Source organism: Ambystoma mexicanum, chromosome 6q, assembly GCF_040938575.1.
Source record: "Ambystoma mexicanum isolate Mex_15411 chromosome 6q, UKY_AmexF1_1, whole genome shotgun sequence".
NCBI classification, from domain to species: Eukaryota; Metazoa; Chordata; class Amphibia; order Caudata; family Ambystomatidae; genus Ambystoma; species Ambystoma mexicanum.
In genome coordinates, this window is record NC_090937.1 from 1,124,941,918 (window position 1) to 1,124,965,045 (window position 23,128).

At 48.3% G+C, this 23,128-nt stretch overlaps 1 protein-coding gene across 2 annotated transcripts in view; it reads right to left on the bottom strand.

Annotated features, from left to right (window-relative positions):
* The window catches only part of ATP10D (ATPase phospholipid transporting 10D (putative)), a 2,065,840-nt gene that overhangs the window by 992,061 nt on the left and 1,050,651 nt on the right, over positions 1–23,128 (bottom strand). For both annotated transcript variants that reach the window (XM_069631716.1, XM_069631715.1), the window contains one exon: positions 7,542–8,163. In XM_069631716.1, coding sequence (XP_069487817.1) covers positions 7,542–8,163 — 622 coding nt within the window. The remainder of the gene's footprint in view (positions 1–7,541; positions 8,164–23,128) is intronic.

A 23,128-nucleotide genomic window follows, 5' to 3' on the forward strand; every position in this document is an offset into this window, starting at 1 on the left:
TTTTACCAGTCGATGGGACCACAGGGACGTCCGTCCTGTGGTTCTGGTATATCTGGAGATCGCCGCCAGATGAATCTTAATGGAGGCATGGGCTAGCCCAGCCTTTGCCAGCGATAGCAGGTACGGCAGCACTCTAGGGGCCGTAATCCGTAGGGGGTTGATTTTCTGTGCTCGGCACGAGATAGAGAACCTCTTCCACTTATGACCGTAGCATTTGAGAGTCGAGGACGCCCTGGCCTTTGCAAGAACCTCTCTGCAATCGGCCGGTATATCGTAGCCTCCAAACTCTAGCGCTGCAGGAGCCAAGCCTGCAGGTTCAGCGACGCCGGGTCGTGGTGGAAGATGGCGCCTCCTTCTCTGGAGAGAAGGTCCGCGTCCGCCGACAGCTTGATGGGAGGGGACGTTGACAAGTCCAGAAGGTCCGGGAACCATATCTGCCTCGGCCACGCCGGTGCGACGAAGATCATCCTGCACCAGGACCTCTTGAGCTGGCTGATGAGTCGAAGCAGCAACGGCAACGGAGGGAACGCATACAGGTATAGGCCGTCCCAGGGGAACGAGAACGCATCGCCCATGCTTCTCGGCTGGGGAAACCTGCTGGCGAACCTCTTGCACTTCGAGTTTGTCGCTGTTGCGAACAGGTCGATTTGGGGTTTGCCCCATCGTCGGAAGCGTTGATCCACCTGATCCTGGCGCAGTTCCCACTCGTGACACACGCGCAGCTCCCTGCTGAGCGAGTCGGCAATGGTGTTGCTTTCTCCTGCCAGGTGGAAGGGAACCAGGAACATCCCCTGGGCGACCGCCCAGTGCCACAGATCCTGTGCCTCCTTGGATAGGGCTGGGGATCTGGTGCCTCCCTGCTTCCGTATGTAAAACATTGTCGTGGTGTTGTCCGTGAAGATCCGCACCACCTTGCCCTTGAGCGACGGGAGGAACGATTTGCGAGCCCAGAACACGGCTCGGAGTTCCAGGACGTTGATGTGCAGGAGCCTCTCCTCCGGGAGCCAGAGGCCTCTTGCGTGGAGATCTCCGGTGTGGGCGCCCCAACCTTCCAGGGAGGCGTCCGTCGTCACCGTCTCCTGGTACGCCGGCGTCTGAAAGTCCTTGCCCGCCGCGAGGTGCGCTCGAACACCCCACCACTGAATCGCCCGCCGGAACACCTCGTTGAGGGGGACCCGGTCTTCGAAGGTGCCCGTCGCCTGCATCCAACAGGCGTCGAGAAATTCTTGAAGAGGGCGCATCCGTAGTCTGCAGAGGCGCACCAGGTAGATGCAAGAGGACATCATCCCCAGGAGGGACTTGATGGACCTCACCCTGGCCACGTCCGTGGCTAGCAGGCGCTGCACTTTGCCTAGAATGGTCTTCGTCCGTTCTTCCGACGGGGCCGCCAGGCGCCTCACTGTATCGAGCTTCGCTCCCAGAAACAGGGCCACCTGCGACGGCACCAGGTGGGACTTTGGGTAGTTTATGGCGAATCCCAGGTCTGCGAGTAGCTGGACGGTCCTCGCAGTGTGTTCGACGACGAGTTCCCTCGTCCTTGAGCGGATGAGCCAGTCGTCCAGGTAGGGGTAGACGTGAATCACCTGCAGGCGCAGCCGCGCCGCCACTGGTGCTAGGCACTTGGTAAAGACCCTGGGGGCCGACTTCAATCCGAACGGCAGTGCTCTGAATTGGTAGTGGCGTCCCTGGACGACGAACCTGAGGAACTTTCGGTGACTTTTGAGGATGGGAACGCGGAAGTATGCATCCTCCAGGTCCAACGACGATCGAAAGTCGCCTTCCTCCAGCTGTCCCAGTACGTGCTGGAGGGTGACCATCCTGAACTTTTGTGATCTGATGTATTTGTTCAAGCGACGAAGGTCCAGGATGGGGCGCCAGCCGCCCGTCTTCTTCCTGACGAGGAAGTACCTTGAGTACACCCTGGAGCCCCGGAGCCTCTTCGGGACAAGCTCGATGGCGCCTTTCCTGAGCATCGCCCATACTTCCAAAAGCAGTTGCGGGACGTGATTTTCCTTCCTGGCCACAGGTGGAACGTGAGGGTACTTCTTCAGGAATTCGATAGAGTGTCCTCTTGCCAGGGTATCCAGCACCCAACGGTCGGTGGAGATGGACTTCCACACGCCGACGAAATTCGTCAGCTGGCCTCCCACCGGGGTGCTTCGGTGGGGGCCCGAGACCACGGCCGGTTCAGTCCTGCTTGGAGGTGGTGGCCTTGCCACCCTGGCCACCCTGCCGACGGCGGCGAGGCGCTCCCTGCTTGCCGCGACCCCTGTAGGCCTCCTGAGACGAGGAGAGTGCCGCCTGGCAGTAGCACGACGAGCCACCGCTGGACCCCTTGGAGGCACCCTGTCTGCCTCCGGAGCTCCGAAAGGGCCGTCGTTGCTGAAGGGCTCCTAGGGCGCGGGCCGTCTCAGTTTTTATGGCTTGGAGGGATTCGTCCACCGCCTTCCCGAATAAGTTGCTGCCGTCGAACGGCATGTCCAACACCCTGGTCTGGACGTCCTGACGGAAGTCGGTCGCCCGGAGCCAACCCCGTTGTCGTAGGCAAACACCGTTGCCCAGCTGGCGGAACCCGGTATCGGCAATATCGGTTGCCACCGTTATGGCGTGGTCCGACGCCACCTAGCCCTCTTGCAGTATTTCCAGGGCCTCGGACCTCTTGTCGTCCGGCAGGAAGTCCAATATGGGGGCCAGCTTAAACCAGAGCTCCCTGTCGTAACGGGCCACGATCGCCAGGGCGTTGGCCGCTTTGATCGTCGTCGCCGACGATGAAATGACCCGTCGCCCCATGGCGTCCAACTTCTTTCCCTCGCCGTCCGGCGGGGAATTCGTCGTCGAGGCTCGTGACCCCGCCGCTTTCTTCTTCGCCGCCGCCGAGACGACCGAGTCTGGCGTTGGCTGGGCCCTGAGGCACAGGGGAGCGGTTTCGGGGACCCGGTACTTCTTCTCGTACCGGTCCCGTTTGGCTGGTGCCGTGGAGGGGTTTTTGAGAACCGACAGGCCCTCCTCCCAGATATCATCGATTAGAGGCACCGCGATGACAGTCTTCCTCTTGGCCTCCCGGCGCTGATAGTGGAAAGCTTCCTTTGTCTGCTCCTCCGGGCAGAGCTGGAACAATTCGGACGCCCTGGCGATCATGGCGTGGAATGAGCCAATCTCGTCGGGTGGCGAGGCCCGTGCGACGGGAGACGGGAGACCCGTTCCGTCATCGTCACCCTCAGAACCCGTCGTCGAGCCCAACGCACCGTCATCTCCCGAATCGTGGGAGGATGAGGAGGGAACTGTAGGCCTTAAGGGGGCGAGCGGAGGAGAGGGTTGGGTCCTCCGTCGTTTGTTCTGAGGACTTCCCGACGGGCCAGGTTGCGGGTCCTCCGGCCTGGGCCGTGGGAATCTCGTCCTTATCTCAGAGCATAAGGACTGGATCGCAGACAAAATGGCCGCCGAGCCATCCTGAGGCCTAGGTTCCGGCAGCGCCGGAAGGGAAGGCTGCTCTTCCTCGCCATCGTCGTCTTCCTCGGTTATCTCCCGAGGATCTTCCTTACGGGATTGAACCTTCTCGAATTGGACTTCGAGGTTCCTCACGGCCTCGGTCAGTTCCTCCTCCGAGGCGGACTCCGAGCTCAAGGAGGCTACCGTACCCCCCTCGCTTCTTCCAGCATGGCGGCCATGACGATGGGCTGAAAAGAGGATTCCCTCCTTGGTGGCAGGGAAACTCTAGTCCCGGAGGCAGTCTCCGCTGGTGGGGTCTCTGCCGGCTAGGCCAGAGTCGCCGCGATCGCCTCGATAGAGGCCTTTGCCTGCTGGGAAGGGGCCTTCACCACCTTAGGTGCATCCCGGGCCTTCTCCTTCAGGGGAGGGGCGACGCCTCGCTCCCCCTCTTCCGAGATCGGACGGGGCTTCTCCCAAAGCTTACCCGGGGTCTCGGACTTCCTCTTCCCCGGAGCGCTGGCTCGTGGTTGACGGTGCCGGGGAAGGTGCGCCATGCCTGGCGACCGAAGAGCCCGACCTTTCGGCGCTCCCGGAGCCAGCGGACTCGCGGCGCTTGGCCTGGTGTTGGGCCCCCGTCGCCGGGGCGCCCGCACAGGACTTAGAAGCCCGCTCGGACCCTTTCTTCTTCTTCTCACCCGTTGAGCCCATCTCCAACCAGCTGGCGAGACGGGATCGACGGTCCCTCATGGTCCGCTCCGACAAGTTCTTGCTGAACTGGCAGTCCTTCTCTACATGAGTCTTGTCCCCATGAAGACAGTAGAGGCATTGCGAATGTTTGTCTGCCTTAAACACATTCTGTAGCCCGCATCCAGGGCAGCTGCGAAACAGCTTGGGTCCGGGCGACAAACTCGCATCCTGGGCCATCTCGAAGTAGGCCGCGAATCTTCTGGAATCCTCCAAGAAATTGATTCGACGAAATCTTCACCCTTGAGGGGCGTAGGAAAATCCTGCAACGGGTAGCCGTTAACGGGAGTAGAAACGGTGGAGCTTGAGGCTCGATTAACCGAAAAAATGTGAAAATTCACCTGAAAAAGCGCGAAACACGCAGTAAAAGCTCGAGAGCTAAGCACGAGGACTCCCAACACTTGAACGTGCGGTAAAAATCTGAAGATGGCTGCCAGAGGCGGGGCTTAGGTAGAGGGCAGTCATTGGCTGAGGTCAGTATGACGCAGAGATCAGTGATTGTTTACTACTACGAAAGACAGATCAGAAACGAAACCGATACTGATTTTTTCTTATCGAGGATTCCCAGCCTGACGACGGGGAATATTCATGAGCATGTGAATCCATGCCAGACCCCATGCTGGAGAAAGCTCCAAGTCGCTAAGGTTCCGTCTCCCGTCCCTAGCGAGGGACGTCTATACAATATGGAGGAAAGGGGACGGGATGTAGGAGTAGTAAGGATTAGCCTTTTTACTCTCAGTCGCCCTCTTCCCTGGCCCAGTGTTTGTGTAGAAATGGGGGATGAGGGGGAGTTGGGACATTGGAGAATCATATGAAATAGGAGTCATGGGTATAGGAAAAGGGGGAATACTGCGTCTCACCATTGATCGCCACACCCCCCACTCCTCGAAGACACCTCACCCAGGTGATCCTCACACAGTGGTCCACCCCCAGGAACTGGATCCAAAAGTGGTAGCCTAGTCCTGGCCACCTAGATGACAAGTCCCTGGGGACTAGCGGGTGAGACAACCTTTGGATCTGGTAGAGGGACTGGTTTTGGTTGCAACTGTGTGGAAGAGACCAAGTGTCACGCATTCCCAAGCCCAAGCCCCCACCTCCTCCCAAGCCCTTGCCTCCTTACCTGTCCTGCAGTCCGGGTCCGGGCGTTCACGGCTCCTCTCCGCTCGGCCCGTGACGAAGCCCCGCCACCCTGCTGGCGTTCCTGTCGCTTCCATCCTCGTGGATCCTGGGGCCTGCCGTGGCGCCTGCAGGAACGTAGGGGCACCCACCGACTGTGCGGGCACCCCGGAACACCGACACACTACAACCATGGGTCACGTGAACCGATTAGCCGTCACATGACCCGGAAGAATAAGAAAAATCGGTCACGTGACCCAGATAGACATAATAACAGCGTCAGTCCGCCCATCCAGTGCTTTTCAGCTGTTTTTGTGGCGGCTAGTGGCATTTCTTGGACATTGTGTTATAGATTAGCGAGTCCTACGAGGGGCCAGGGACTTCTAGGAATCACTGGAAGAAGCCCTAATTTTACATTACTGCTTTCATAACAAAGTTTAGATTTAGATGTCCCGTTACAGTTGCATAGACATCCAGAGTTCCTATTGGTGTTGTTCCAACATAATTTCTTGAAAACCAAATGTATACAAACTTGAATAAAAGACAACCTGTAGTCACAGGTCATTTCCCATCCTCACTACAGAAATTTCAAACGAAAAACCTCAGAAGGGTTCTGCCTTTAGCAGCCCCACAGCTCACATCCACTGCACCAATACATTCATATCTTCCCCTCGGAAGAGGGATGGACAGAATCGATAGAAAGTCCGTCAAAAACCAAACACAGAATAGAGGGCCCCTCTGGGAGCCCAGGCACACTTGGTCCTGCAGCACTACAAAGAAATGAAAGCTATGGGCATTCCTTCATTGCAAGGAAAATACAGTACTAGTCACAGACAAAACTAGCTGGACCTCATGGTGCACCCTGCCAAACACAGATAAACATGCGCTCTACTAAATAATTACAAAAACATTATACAACTATCCTCTCAAATTACACAGTAGCCATGGTGTCTACAAAATAGACAATTATATAACAGAGGCTTCGCCATTATGCACTCTGATGAACACCACTTAGCAGCAGATTAGCACCATGGTGCAGCAAAATTCTGCTGCAGAAGCTCTGACCGAGGGTTTACAGACTCTAGACACAGCGGTAATTTAAACAGAAATACATTTGATAGCATACAACACAATCGAACTACTCATGCCATTTACAGCCTGTATACTTGATGAAAGGTACTTCAGAACAAGGTCAATTTTATGTTTTAATAGGACCGAAATGCATACCCGCTTTAAAAATAAAAGATATCACAAGCTATAACCTACTTAATTTTTCTTTAAAAACAAGGTAGGTATTACATTTAGCAGAGTGTGCATATTAGAAATAGTCAAAAAAGGTTTCTGCACTGGAGACCATTGGTGATGATAGAGTCGTTTGTCAGCAGTAAAATAATCATGGACAATGACAGAGCAGCAATTGCAAAGTAATGAAACAATGCTGTGTAGGTTTCGAATCAATTTAATCCCAAAGGAGAAGAAAAATAAATCAGCTAGGTGTGTAAATACTAAAAACATACAACCATCTGCACTAACTCACTCAAAAGAAGAATGTTCAAGTTGTAAAGGCATACCTCAGCAAAGCAGTGCCAAGCCTTTGCATGTGCTTGGGGTATGCAGAATCAAGGGACATGGCTTCAATTCAGAACTCCTAAAAATACAGGAAGCTCTGCGGTTCTTTACAGCCACTTGAGAAACCAGTCCATTCACAGGTCAAGTGTCACAGGGAAAGACCATAGAGTAGCTGCATCAAAGATGTGTGTTTTGAAAGGATTTGTGCGATAATTTACAGAATTGACCCACTATAGGGTGTCCTTATTTGTCAGGCAGCAATGAGGTTGCTCACTACCGTCATTTCAATGAGAGGAAAAGAGTTTATAGAATACATGAGAGAAGAAACCTCATAAAAAAGATGTAAACGGGGATAGGGAAAGCAATATCATTACACGAAACGACACTTTGTTGGGCGGATAAATTAAACAAGATGGTGTATGAAATATGGCATATTTTTTTATAAAATTAGTTAAATGGTGTATGAAATATGGCAGCTAGTTGCAGTGATGAGACACTGAATAGAAAAGGTTGAGGTAGAAGAGAGTGAACAGTTGAACAAAAAAACTCTAAAATGGAGAAAGCTGGCCAACGTTAAAAACAAGACATGTTAGGAGACGAAGATAAATGCAAATACATATGATCTATAGGCAGTGTTTACAACATCAATTCAAGTATTTGAGAGCATGTGAAAATGTACATACCTGTGGAACTGGTGTTCAACAAATCCATAATAACAGAATCTGCACCTTTTGTGTACACCACCACTCTGTTAGACAGGGGATGTCTAACCACAACCGACATTCTCTTTCTTATGGAGTCAAATGGTAAGATGTGCAACAGTTGAAATGTATAAGATCCCAAAGAAGGCAACTCCACAGTAACTTGATCAGGGGTCCGTGCCTGCAAAATGCATTTATAAGCCATTGCAGCATGAACCAAAGCAGCTTCGTCCGGGCTCTCTGCTTCATAGCACAGCTCATATTTATATTGTTCAGACGATGATGACTCTGCATCATTACATTTGCTGCCGGCAGCTTCTTCTACAATGTTCAAGCCCAGAGAGAGTTCTTCTGGAGACTCCTGGCTACCAGCAGGCTGGAATTCAACAGATGTCTGAGAAGGCTCATCTCCAGTAGGTGAAGCCAGCTTCACTTTGTTAAAAAAAGAACGTTTATTCACAAAGGCGCCTGGACTCTCAGATGGGCTCTCTTTCACACCTGGAAGCGAGGATGAACTTAATCTTGGTATTGGAATTTTCTGAAGCAGCTGCTTGATTTCATCCAGGGATGTGAGTGGTGTTCTATTCACCAATGACAGTTGCACCTAATTAAAGAAAATAAACAGTTCAAATATATCTGCACAAATAATTCTTCAATTTCTATGATTACATGGTGTCACATGAATTCTCCAATCAGCAGAAGAAATATACAACCGGCAACTCATCAATGCACAACATTTGACCCCTCCCCCTTCATGCATTCAATGTATGTTTCAAATGTGAGGGTGCAACACCCTCTGCCCAGACAAAGCTGTGAGGAGAGCATGCAATACTTAATACATGGAACTCAAACTGGGAGATGCCAACTACCCTGCTGGCCCTGGACTTCACAGCCTAGATGAAAGAGCACATCCTTCCAAGAAACAATACTTCCTGTGATGTCCATTTATTGAGGTCACTTGACAAAGTCTGGAAAAGTGGAAGAATTATATGTTGGTTCAAATCTGAGACAATATTTGTAGGATTCACCCCAATACACTGCAAAGCCTAAGGAAACCACCTAAATGGAAAATCAGCTTAAAGCTCGACTGCACTGTGGTGTGTCAGAGATAACCAAGCCAGAGGTTTAAGTATAATATAACTGCCTCGGAATCATGCAGTTCCACCAATGCCACTGGTAAGGTGGAATCCAGATCTTTCAAAAAAAAAAAAAAAAAAAAAAAAGAATAGGCTTCCAGCACAAATGTATAAGGAACATTGACTCCAGTTATATCCCAAAACTACCAATTTGCATGCAACCTCTGGGTAAATTACTCCATGGACAGCCCCAAAAGCTAAGGATGACAGGGGACAGCCTGGTACGGTCCCCTTCAAGATCCCAACTAAGCCCAAGTGTAACGCAACTTTAATACTGGTGCTGGGATTAAGAATAAACGTTCAAACCAAAGTCGTCAATTTCTCAAAAATATAGGCCTGCTTGACTCGGCCGAAGGCCTTGTTTACATCCAAAGTTAAAACTGCAAGTTCCGCCGCCTGACGCCCTGCTAACTGAAAGATCTATAATCCTTCTGATATTTCCAGAACCTTTTTTGCCTGCACATTTCACTGTTAAATTTTATAGCATGCGGCTGAGGGTGTGGCACACTACACAAGACCCACCCTCCTGCAACTCAACTTGGCCCCTCTTGTTCACGTCGGGCATGTGGCCACTGCATAAGCTACCTTTATTAGGAGGAAGGATGGAGGGTCATATGGAGGTAAGGGGACTAGGAGTACATTAGTCGCTGCAGGGAGTACATTTCTTACTCCTACATCTCACTCCCTTTCTTCCATACTGTATATGGGACTACTAGCCCAATGAGAGGATTAATGCAGATGCAGTTTGTGCAAACACACTTCACAACACTGCCTGGCTAAATGCACGGTTTGACCCTGAGCTAAATGCTAAGCAAGTGTCCTTAAAAAAAGCCGAATGAGAGGCACAAGCAGCCGCCTTACTTATTACATCCCAACAGACGGGTCTTTGGAAAGCTACTGCCGATGCCTTTGCCCTGAATGCAACCAGGGAGGTTTATCTTGAAGTCTAAGATTCTACTTAAGCTGACACCATCCATCTCGCTATGGAAGCTTTGGAAGCCAGCAAGCCTGGGCAAGAACCAATTAATGTAATAAATAGTGCATCTGATTTGAGGAATGGTTTAAATATAAGGAGAAAGTTAAAGCTCTAGCTCAGCAGAACCTGAAAGTATTTTCCACATCGGATTGTGGATTAGGAAAGAATGTCAGACTGATTTCTTGGTTTATATGGAACACCAATACTCCCCTTAGGCAAAAAACTAGGATGTTTTCAAAGTCACATACTGGGGTAGGTTGACCCATTAGCAGTTCATCATCAGGAACCATAGAAAATAAATGGACTCAAAGTATATGTCAGAAGGGGAAAACGTGAAGGAGGGCGAGGCGCGCACTCCAGGTCCTGGTCAATTAACCCTGTTGCAAAAAGTATGTATCTGGGTTAAATCCCAAAATGGACAAGTATTCACCAGGGTTAAATCCCATCTGCTGCAAATCCCAAAGATGAACAAGTATTAACAGGGTTAGATCCCTTCTGCTGCAATTCAGTTGCTCAGTATTAAAAGGGTTAGATCCCATCAGCTGCAGTCCTGTTTTCTGTAGCTGTTCTCCTCCAACTAAAGCTACCAGAATTCTTTGAGTCCAATCAGTAACACCTGTTAAACAATACACAGCCTCCCTGATGATTATTTAAGATAAGAAAGCGCTTAGAGGAGAACAACTTCAGAAAACAGAACTGCAGCTGATGGGATCTAACCCGGTCAATACTTGTTCATCTTTGGGATTTGCAGCAGATGGGATTTAACCCCGGTGAATACTTGTCCATTTTGGGATTTAACCCAGATCTACACCTTTTGCAACAGGTTTAATTGACCAGGACCTGGAGTGCGCGCCTCGCCCTCCTTCATTTTTTCACTATATGTCAGAAGGGATACATTAATCGAAGACCATGTGGATCAAAAACAACTATCCCCAATATATCAGAGATCGGTCACAAACTTTTGAAAGTCACTGTGTATTCACAATACAAATATATTTAATTCGACAACTGTATAGTTAAAAACTGGCGCATAAAGTGTACAGTGGTAGAAATATAACCTCACCAAGTTTCCAAAATGTGTTTGTAACACTATGTTACTTCACAAAGCTGAAGCACATCTATGACTACAAAGAATTCTTTCAACAAATGACTGATTATGTTCATGCAATAAGGGCAATGTCCTAACAATAGTTGCAGGGCAGCAAGTGAATCCCACTTGTCCAAAAATAAGGAACTGTGCGATTTAAGCAGTCTTTTTGATCTTTCTCAGCTAAATGTCAACCACCAGCGCGGAGAGACAGAGGAGGAGAGCAGTTTGCAGTACTGCTTTTGCTTGAGTTACGTTCCAGCCCTTCTTTTTAACCTACTTCCTCATTTCCTGTTGGGTGAATATTTATATCAACACTCTAGGTGGAGCGCATAGAGCCAGAAGAGTAGAGAGCAGTTTGCAGCGGGTTTGCTGTGCACGTGAAGCATTGTTAAATCTTAAGATTTAAACACCTTAGTTCGTCCTGCTACCCCCGATACAAGTGCTCATTCAGCTCCCTCACACCGTCTCAGGGATTCCAGGCACTCAGACACAAATACACAAGGCCAGAAGTGGGGTGAAACGCGCTGTAATGCACACACCAGTGCTTGGGAGGGCTGCATCACCTTTTGCAACGGATTATGCTTATGTTCCCCCGCTTCAAGAAGTGTCTAGTTTTTCCACATACCTCACCAGCTACTGCACTAAAGGATGCTGAACCGCCATTCTATGAGTTGAATTTTGCACTGACTTCATTATTTAAATTGTTTGAGGTTCTAAGGGATGACTAAGGGACAGGCTGCTACATTATCATTAATTATATCAAAAATGAATTAGTTTTATTGCTGCTTATAATGACAAATGTAATCCTCAAACCCATTCTTAGCAGAATGTACATGCATCCCCCTTTTCTCATCAAAGTTCAGAACAGAGGGGAGAGATTGGTCTGAATCAGCCAATACTAATAGAGGATGTGTTGGTTTGAACTCAAACAGGCTTTCCGCCCAATGTCACAGAAATACCTAGTAACGGGACAATGCAGGACTGGGATGGAGAAGCTGCCATTGACAACGTGATGGTGTGCAGGATAGGGGGAACTCCATTCAGATGATTGGGCCGAGAACTCAAGCAAAAGGCTTACAGAATTGACTCTCTATAATGTTAGAGACTAAGCCACAAAATAAGAAGAGGCAGAGGAATACAGATAAGAATTAAAAGGTTCAAGGAGGTTTTTACGCTGCCCAAGTAAACAGCTGGCAGGAAGGGAGACTGTAAATAATGAAGGTTTGGCATCTGTAGTAAGGGATACATTACTCACCGTAATCGTATTTCTGATGCTTGTATCTGCTTAGATTCACATGCTGTGCATAGGCCGACATCTAGTGGAAGCTGCGGAGTATTACAGTTTGTTTTTCGAAACTCGAAAATGGGCGTCGACACAGGGCATGCCAGTAATACTATCCCTAGTGTGACGTCCACTGTACCCAAGATCCCTCACGCGTCTAGGATACTCAGATTGTATTTTTTCTGACATGAGGTATCATGAGGAGTAGCGCGAGTACAGATAATCCAAGCAGATAGAAAGGTAAGACTACAAGCAACCATGCGCCTTCTCTCAGAGGGGAGGAAGGGTGGGTCGCATGTGAATCTAAGCAGATACAAGCATCAGAAATACGATTACGGTGAGTAATGTATCCCTTCTGAGGCTTGTGGAATCTGCTTAGATCACATGCTGTGCATAGATTAGCGAGCAGTACCTGAAGAAGGAGGTGGGATGTGAGAAGGGTCATGAGCAAATAAGTGTCTTAGAACCGCTTGTCCCACTTGTGTATCTGCCTTGGAATGGGTGTCAATGCAGTAATGCTGAGTAAAAGTGTGACTAGAGCTCCAAGTAGCAGCTTTGCAAATGGTGTCAAGGGGTACATTTGCAATGAAAGCCAGAGTGGCCCCAATGCCTCTAGTAGAGTGGGCTCTTGGCGTGAAAGGCAGAGTTCTTTCAGAGAGTGAGTAACACAGCTGGATACAGTTAATAATCCACTTCGAGATGGCACCTTTAGAGACGCGATTCCCCTCTCTGCCTGTAGCTACGGAGACAAACAGTTGATCTGTTTTCCTTAGCGGTCTGGTTTTATTTACATAGTAGAGGACCGCCCTACGCACATCTAGGGTGTGTAGTTTCACCTCAGCCGAGCTTTGAGGGTCTTGGAAGAAAGCCGGAAGCTCGATGGACTGGTTTACGTGGAATTTGGATATAAACTTAGGTGAGAACCTAGGGTGTGTGCGTAAAACCAGTTTGTCTTTATGGACAGTAAAGAAGGGATCCTGCACTGACAGAGCCTGAATTTCACTGACCCTTCTTATAGAAGTAATAGCTACTAAGAAGGCCGTTTTATAAGTCAGGTGTTTGAGACTGCTTTTATGCATGGGCTCGAAAGGGGGCCCATGAGCTTAGATAGCACCACATTAAGATCCCACCCTGGTGGTGGGTTTGAAATAGGAGGGTGAAGTCACTTTACTCCTTCCATGAAGGCTTTAACTACTGTTACTTTCCACCACAAGACCTTGTTATGGGAAGTGGTGTATGCCGACAGGGCTACCAGGTGTACTTTCAGTGAGTTAAAAACCTATCCTGCATCTAGCAGGTGGAGCATGTATGTAACAATAGTGGAAGGAGTGCAATAAACTGGGTTGATTTGTCTACTCTGGCACCAGATAACGAATCTCTTCCACTTGTCAAAGTAACAGTGCCTTGTGTTTGGTTTCCTAGATTCCTTTAGGATGCCCATACACCTCTGTGGTAAATTGAGATGTCCAAACTCTATGACCTCAGGAGCCATGCTGCCAGGTTCATTGAGTTGGGTTGCTGATGCACCAAGGTCAAACAGTGCTGGGACAGTAGGTTGTACCAGGCTGGAAGTTAGATGGGCTCGCACACCGCCATCCTGCGTAGGTGTGGGAACCACGGTTGTCTTGCCCACATGGGAGCAACTAGGACGAGCGTCATCGACTCTGTTCATCTTGTTGACCACCTTCCTGATGAGGAGTTGGTGGAAAAGCGTACGCAAACATCCCTGACCAGTTCATCCACAGGGCGTTCCCCTGGGAGTCTGGTTGGGGGAACCTGGATGCAAATCCTGGGCATTGTCTGTTTTCGCTTGTGGCGAATAAGTCTATAGTGGGGAAACCCCACTGAGAGAAGATATCTTCTACGACCTCTCTGTGTAGAACCCATTCGTGTTCCTCTGGGAGGGAGTCTCTGCTCAGCGCATCCGCTAGGGAATTGAGCTCCCCTGGAACATGTTGTGATGACAGGAAGATGTTCCGTCTGAGTGCCCATATCCAGATTTTCTGGGCAAGCTTGGACAGATTTGGTGAACGAGTCCCCCCTTGCTTGTTCAGGTAGAACATGGCTGTTGTGCTGTCTGTCCGGATTTGCACTGACAGGTTTAGTAGGTGGGGCTCGAACGCATAAAGCGCTCTGAATACTGCCAGAAGCTCTAGCAGGTTGATGTGGTTCTTGGCCACTGAGGGAGACCAGAGACCCTGAGCTGCGTGGTGGAGATGGTGAGCTCCCCACCCCGTCAGACATGCATCTGTAGTGACTACTGCCTGTACTTCTGGATCGTAAAAGGGTTTTCCCTGTGCAAGATTCTCTCTTGTCCACCAGTGAAGGCTTTGTACTACTGTTGGCGAAACGACCACTAGATCGTCCCACTGACCACTTGCCTGAGACCACTGGTTCGCCAACCATTCCTGCACGGGACGCATGCGCAGACGCGCGTGGGGGACCAGGTAAATACATGACGCCATCATGCCCAGCAAATGCGGAATTTGCAGTAGTATATTTCGAATTCTTTCCTCTGAAGGAAATGTCAACCCCTCTTGAGTATCTAGGATTGCTCATAGGAACTGTTTGGAGGTGCTTGGCACCAGGCTTGACTTTTTCTCGTTGATTGAGAAGCCTAATTCGTGGAGGAGGTCGATAGTCCTTTGAATGTTTGTCCTGCAAATTACTGGGGTTTGCCCCGTAATGAGCCAGTCGTCCAGATAAGGGCGTATGGCTCATGCGTAGGTGTGCAGCCGCCACCGCCAGTACCTTGGTGAATACCCTTGGTGCCGAAGCTATCCCGAAGGGCAGTACCTTGAACTGGTAGTGCCGGCTGTCCACCTTGAAGCGCAAGTACCTTCTGTGCGCTGGGAACATGGGAACATGGAAATATGAAAATAGGCATCTTTCATATCCAAGGTTGCCATGTAATCCCCCTTTTTTAGGAGGGGGATTACCTCTTGTAGCGTAGTCATTCGAAACTTTTGGGGCTTGACATACTTGTTGGCAGGCCGTAAATCCAATACTGGGCGCATTGTCAAATTTTTTTTGGCACAAGGAAGGAAGTTGAATAAATACCCTTGTTTACCTGGTGTCCCGGGACGAGTTCTATTGCATCCTTTGCTAGCAGATTGGCGATCTCCTTGAGGAGAATCTTCTGATGTTCTAAAGAGTGTACTCTTTGTCGTGGAGGATGGTTCCGGGGACGCTGCAGTAGTTCTATACAGTACCCTGCGGATACTGTTGACAGCAACCATCTGTCTGATGTGATCCCTTCCCAAATCTGGGTGAAGTTTGAAATGCGTCCTCCTACTGGGGTTACGTGAGAAGGGACCCTGAACTGAGCGTCACTGCTTTGGTGGAGGCGTGCCGCCCCCTTTACTGGGGCTGCCTCTGCCTTTACCACGTCCTCTCCTATTACCCCTGCTGTAACCCTGGGTAGACTGTTGGCTGTTGTTCCACTGTGTACCCTGCCCCTGGGAATAGTTTGATCCTCTTTGGGAATTTTAGCCGCGTGGGCGACGAAAATTACTATTCCCTCTCTGGTTAGGGGGTTTATTGGTTAACTGGCCAAAGGACTTGAGTGTCTCGTATTCGTCCTTGGCATTCTTCAGCGCGTCCTCGACCGCCTTACCAAACAACAGATCGGCTTCCACCGGTTTGTCCAACAATGATGCCTGGGTTTCTGCCTTAAAACCAGACTGCCGTAACCACGCATTTCTCTTGATAACAGTACCTTCTGCTATCAATCTACCTGCGTTGTCCACGGCCTCAAAAGTTGCTTTTAAAATGCAACCAGACACGGCTCTACCCTCTGCGTAAATTCGTGCTAACTGGCCCTTTAAGGATTCTGGTGCAGAGGCTATGAGTGCCGCGACTTCTTCCCACTGATGGCAGTTGTAGCTGGCCAACAGGGTGGTGGAGTTTGCAATCCTTGCCTGATAGGCGGACGTTGAGGCTACTTTCCTGCCGAAACCATATAGTTTTTTGCTCTCCTTGTCTGGGGGAGCTTCGGACGATGACAAGCGTGTTCCAGCCCTCTTACGAGTGTTAGTGACCACTAGGGAGTCTGGCTTCAAATGCCCTCTTATATAGAGAGGGTCAGACTGGGCTGCCCTGAAAAGTTTTTCAACTCTGGGATTGACTGCTCTGGTGAGGTTCGGGTTCATCAGAGACGGGTCTATTCTTCGCTGAATAGACTTAAGGATAGGGATGGTCTGGGCAACAGGGTGTCAATATGGAAATGTTCTGCTGCTCGTGCGAGAACCTCGTTCAGGAGGTGTTGGTTATCGACAGGGGAGTCGGTAACCGGGGCTTCCTTCTCTACCGGGGAATCTACTCTGTAGGTTTCAGGGTCTTCCTCTTCCTTTTCTTGGTCCTCATCATCCCCATAGTAGCCCGTATCGGTTTGCTCTTCTACCATGCCAAAATCTTGGTCCTCAACAAAGGGAGTCTCTCCTTGATACAGCGAGTATGGCCGTGAGTATGGTTGTACCTCAAAGGGGTCTGTAGACCTCATTGGCGTCTCAAACCGGGGCTTCTTACTCGGGGGGATAGGATCATTAGAGCCTGAGGGTGTAGCCCCTTGTGGATTATATGAAAGGAAATGGTCTGGATTTTTATCGTAAAAGTCTGCCAAAGAAGACATCCTTGACATGACCCTATGTCATCACTCGACCATTTTTTGGAACTGGGAATGACTCTCTCAGAAAGTCTAGGAGATTTATCTTGAGTAGATTTGCTGGTTTTAGAAATATCAGCAGACCTGGTCTCGTTTGTCTGCTTAAGAGGAGTGGAGTGTTTTACAGGTGTGGAAGAGTGCAGAGGCTGCTTCTTCTGCTGTTCTCCCCCCTCCCTGTGAGTGGAAAAGTATTTTCCCTGTCCCTTTGTGGCTTCGGAGGTTTTCGACGCCTGGCGTCGAGGATCGGGGGTAGAGTCCCTGTCCTTCGAACGTGGGGCCGCGCTGATCTTGTCTGCGGGCTCTGACTCCTGGAGAGCGGCCTGGGGGTGGAAGTCGTCTTCATCCTCCGACGATCGAACTTCTGTTAGCCTAGGGAGCGAGGCACTCTTGGCAAGAGTGGATGATTGCCTGGAGTCATGCGGCGATATCGACCGAGAATGCCCAGAGGACACCGATACAGACCGTTCTGTTTGTGCCTCTTTCCGAGAACTTGCTGTCGTCGAGTCTCGGTTGGACTTCGTGTGTTTTGTGCGAGTAGTGTGTGAAGCGCTTGTGTCGTCGGGGGTCTTACCCATAGCTGCCCTGTCGGACGACCTTCCGAGGTCGGGGACCTGCGCTCGGCTGTCTTTCGACGCCGTAATGCCCTTGCTGTCCGAAAGTACGGCGTCGCTGCCATCGCTGAAGGCGCCCTCCGCTGCCATGGCCGTCTGCCTGGCGTGATGGGCCCAACGCTTCGTCGAACGGTCCTTAAGTGCCTTAGGTTTAAACCTACTACACGCTCTGCAGTTCGCTTCGGGGCGGTCCCTCGGCAAGCAGAGATTGCATGTGGCGTGCCTGTCGACCCAATGGTATTTGCGATTACACTTGGGGCAGAATTGAAAAGGGGTACCCTCCATACGCACCTTGAGGCAGCGGGCTGGTAAGTGTAGGAAATGTATAAGGTGTACCTATATACCAAGAGTGTAGAGTATGTCCAACCCCCCACTCTCCCTACTTGCAGGGCCGAGGCCAGAGGCCTTCCAAGGCCCGGGCCGAGGCCAGAGGCCTTCCGAGGCCCAAATCCGTCGTGCAGCAGCCAACAGTCGATTTCTTCTCCAAGCCGGCGTCGAGTGTCGAAGTTCGACGTTGGGATGGGGAAAGGATGTAAATTAATCAATATTTTAGCAAAAGTATGGCTAAGGCCAGGGGACTCCGCAAAATGCTTCTGACCAGTATGGCAGAAAAAAACAATCTGAGGATCCTAGACGCGTGAGGGATCTTGGGTACAGTGGACGTCACACTAGGGATAGTATTACTGGCACGCCTTGTGTCGAAGCCCATTTTCGAGTTCGAAAAACAAACTGTAATACTCTGCAGCTTCCACTAGATGTCGGCCTATGCACAGCATGTGATCTAAGCAGATTCCACAAGCCTCAGAAATATAATTATCGATATACCTACATTTCACAAAATCCAATTTCACCGATGAGAAATCTTCAAAAAATGTTATATTCAAATTTAGTTGGGTAAGTGGTTACATTTTAAAACATAGATGGGGTGGGCTAAAAGTATAGGATAAGGTGGGGGAAGTGGGCTGGGGGTATCCCCCCACATAAAAAATAAAATGCAAAAAAAAACAAATTCAGAGATTTCACCTTTAGGTGAAGTGGATTCGGCAAAATCACATACACCCGTACAATCTCCCCCCACCCATTAAATGCCACTACTAATAAAACTAATGACAAGAAAAATGAAAAAAAAAAAGAAAAGAACTGGGAGGCAATTACTCACTTTCTAGAGCCCATCCAAGAAGCCCGGTAGGAAGAGATAGATTTGAACATTTTGACGATGCACCTGAACAATCAGGCTTCCCTTGCTCATGGTCCGCCTTATTTGTTTGACTCCGCGCCTGGTAATGATCCTTTGTAGAGCAGGAAATGGAACATAGTCCAGATTATGTACAGGATCAATCTCAGGGACAAATTGGAACTTTGCGTGAAGAGGGAGGTGGTAGGTCTAAGGATTTGTAAATAACTTCCCGGCATTTTAGCAAAATGTCTGACACTGGTTAGGTACGAGTGGAGAATGTCAGGCTGGGAAGGATCAATGAAGAACAGCATTGCCCATAAAAAAAAAGAGACAGCCTCCTTAGCGGAACCTCTGGAAATTTGTTAATAAATTCTACGGTGGAAATAGGGATCTCTCAAAAACAAAATTCTGCTCGTAATATTGATTACCGGTCTGGAGTGATTCAACTTGAGCCTAAGAACATTAATCCTCACCGACTCTTGTTCGTAAATGTATTTGTTCAAGATGATCCCAAACTACTTAATCACTGCTTTGTATTCACACTTTTTTGTATGAGGTTCCCAACTTGCGAACCATAGCCTCAATGAGACATCAATTATGTGGAGTTTATCGATGACCATGACTCTAGCTTGGTAGTTTTGAATGTTGTCTCAAAGATCATGTATGAAGTCATCCTGATGGAACACGGGCTGTTAAGAAAAATGGGATTTGACATCTCACCTTATGTGGGTATTGATTGGGCCCATTCTGCTCAGGGTGACCCACAATATACACAGTCTGATGTAAAGGGGGATCATGTCATGGTCACAAGTGTTGAAACTCAACCGAGAGAATTTGAAAGGGTGTAAGTACCTAAGGTGGCCTGGAAGGGCAACATGGATTGAGCATGGCTAGCTGGGGCGCCAAGGCCCGCCCCAAGATATTACAACTAAAACCACCACCTCAAACGCTTGCCTTTTAGTCCAAGAATTCTGTGCATTCTGTCTTGGAAGACGAGGGAAAATTGTCTTCCAGAATCAAATCAGCAGCTTGGTTCCAAGTTATGCGAAAGCACCATTGTACTTCAAGAACTCTGGTTATTAGATTACCCGCTTACGGATGTGTTTGAACTTTCTTTCCAAGCAGCGCATAAATCTGCAAAGCATCAACCATCAAGGGGTTTGCTCGTGGCCGCGAAGAATGGATGTGGGATGCATATAACCTCACAGTACAATACTAGCCGAAGAGCTATGGCTGCTGAGTTATGTGTGGGTGGGAAATGTAACCTTCACGTATTGTTGACAAATGTATACTGGCACAAAGGTATAGACCCATTGTTTGAATTCTTAGAGACTATGCGATTATATGCTGTAGGGTGGCTAGTTGGAAACTTAGAGGATCACATCCTGTTAGCCGGGGACTCAAATTCATTGTGTAATGATCTTGACTCGGATGACATTTCTGTGGAAGGACCTATAGTAAAGCACAAAGAAAAGAAAATCCAGAGGACAGGCGTGCCATGGAAACTGGACAATGTCTTTGCACTTTTGGACTACATGTTTGTCGATGCATTTCTTTTACAGTTGTGCACCTCTCATGATGGTATCGACACCATTGAGTGATATTATCGACACCATTGAGTGACCATTGTATGGTACAGGTGACTTTGAACTCAATGCAACGGTGCCTGAGGTAAATCCTTTGTTACAAGGTATCACGAATCCAGGTAAAAATAGTTTCAGCTGGAACATGCAAAGAATCATGCGACTGAATGCGTATTTGAGTGGAACCCTGGCTGACACCACGTATAACTGCAAAACAATTGCTACTTTTAGTTTCGATAGCTTTCCCTTTTTTATAGATTGTTCATTGAATCGACTATTAGCCAATCTGAATGTTGGGCCTAGCAATCATAAATGTTGAAATAAACATGCATTTGATCCAGAGGTAAGAGAAATGAAAAGGAAATTAAGATCAGATTTACGTAAACTACAAACTAAATCTGATGAATTATCGATGACTGTCGCAAATATGAAAAACTCTTAAACAAAGCCATTGGAATTGGGAGAAGACCCATTGCATAATTGCTCTGCAGAGAGATGCAGAAGCGAAGCTTAGTTTACTAGCTTCTAAGAGTAACATAGGCTTCTGGACTGTGATCAATTTATTGGGAGAGCGACAGCCTGAAAAACAAGCTATCCTTATTTCTGAGACAAGTTGGACTGCGTTTTACACTACACTATATGCAGAAGACCATGATCAAAACCGTCTCTGGCTCCATGGGTGACGCGAGGGACGATATTAATTTCTCTGCATACCACACATTGAGGAAACATATTTTGGAAAATATTAAGAGGGCTAGTTCCTTGCATGCTCCTGGCCCAAAATGATTGACGAAAGCTCTATTCAAGTCCTCCCCTGAAACTTGGTTAAACGAAAAGAGGCTGCCCTGGAGCGGGAAGGACTGGAGGGCTGGAGAAACTATGACAAAGGGGTTGTCCTCCCCTCTATGAATCTGAAAGGTGTACGGGAAGAATTCAGTGTAAACTAGTTGTTTAGACCCTAATGGGAACACATAACATTCTGGGCACCCATTAAGAAAAGCAACATACTTGCTGGTGCTCAACACAAGACTCAAAAATATAAGAAAAACGAATTTTTAATTTAGCTTTCTATAATTAGCTTTTTTGTAAATACATTTTTTGCAGAAAATTCCAGTGGTTTCTTTTCATAACGGTACATGTTATCCATTCATGTAATAATATCCATAGTTTAAAGTTCCCTGTATGAAAAGGAAACTGTACTTGGTGACAAAAGAATTAGGTTCATCATTTTTGCATATAACCAACATCTTGAAAATCAAAGTAACCCATGTCATTGGGAATAGAAAACACTGAGAATGTAAGATGAGGAGACAGTGGAATCTGTGTCTCCTGTGCCCGGCTAAGGTCTGACCTTGTATTCGGTCTACGTCTGGATATGATGTTATGGATTTAGGAAGCAGCACAGAAGAAAACCCATGGAAAATCTGGGTGGGTGTGCTGCTGACGTTTCGGCAGGATAGGTTGATATCCTTCTTGGGCAAAAAAAAGTCAGGAGACTATGTGAGAGAAGCAAAAGCAAGGAGAAAAGAGGTTGATGTTAGAAGCAGCAGCAAGGGGCTGGAGTGGGTCGATACTTAGTATCTAATACTAAAAACACAGGTCCTGTGACAGATTCCAAAAGAGGGGGTCCACTCACCACTGGTCGTGCTTCCAGTGAGCGCAGATGCACATAGTGGCTTCCAAAGTGGGGCAGGTGAGGAAGTTGATGGAAGCTGCGTGGGTAGCCGGGGTGGCCAGGTAGATGGGAGGTGACCCTTGTGCGTAGCTGGTACACAGTCCCTAATGCGATGGACAGAGTCCGAAGGATGTCCGCGGATGGTGACACCTTGGAAACACTGGGAAAGAGAAAAACATACCGCAGTTGGCAGCACTGCTGTCAAGAAGGTCCTGTGTGGCTAACACAGGAGTGGAGTGAGTGTGGGGGAGCGCTAGTACAGAAAACGGAATTTACCTGTATTGGGTAGAACGAGCACAATTCAACTAGTGAGCTCTGTAAGAGATGAAAACAGAAAAAGAGAGGGGCATAAGTAGAGATCCGAAATCTCAAACTGGGCAAACTTGGGCAACCATCTTAACATTATATTTTAACAACATTCTTGAACCCACAACAAATCCATATTGCGCCCATTCAAAAAGGGATTACGAACAGGTCCATCGAATTACCATCCCATTGCAGTCATGGATGCGGACAGCAACATTTTTGCATCCGTGCTTTTAACACATTTGACTGCATGGGCAGAAACCGTGAGCAGACCACGAACATTTCAGACAGGATTTTGAAAGTACATGGGCACTTTGCTTAACGGGTTCCTTTTAAAATGTTTTTGGGAGATTGATATATCGACTGGGAAAAACTATAAAACAATATAGCGTCAATACACTTTAATGCCTTTGACCTGGTCAAAAGTAGACAAATAGGGAATTCCAACAGGTCTATTATCAAACTGTATAATTGAGGCAGGGTGTACAGAGTAAATTAAAGCGTATTAATACAATATCCTTCTTAAACGGGTGCATTTTGACCCCCGGTCCTTTTAATTAATGCATTTCTGACCTGGGGGAATACCTGTCCAAGGAATCTTTTGTCCCTCCTAAGTTGGCTGCAACTAAAATAATGTACCCCGCCTATGCAGGTGACCTTTTACTTTTACACTGTACTGTGGTTGGGTTACAGTGACTTTTGTATGCCTTTGTCAACTTCTCAGTGGAGAATGGTCTGAAAATAAACCCAAGCAAAACAAAGGTATTCATCATCAAGTTTATTTCAGATTTGCATGAAAAAACAATCCATAAAACAATGGCAGAATACAAAAGAATATATAATAATTATGTCACAATAAAAACATACCATCATAAAACCACAACGAAGACAGCAGACGGGAAGAATTACGAGTTCAATTCATTAATCAGTGTATAAAAAATAATCGTCAGGGCAGTAAGTCAAGCAGTCGTTTTCCTATGACAAAGTGCTATTTTTAGGTACAAGAGTAGCGACCAGCCCACTTGTGGTGAATTGGCCCATAACAGATAGGTTAGAGCTGGCCTATATGG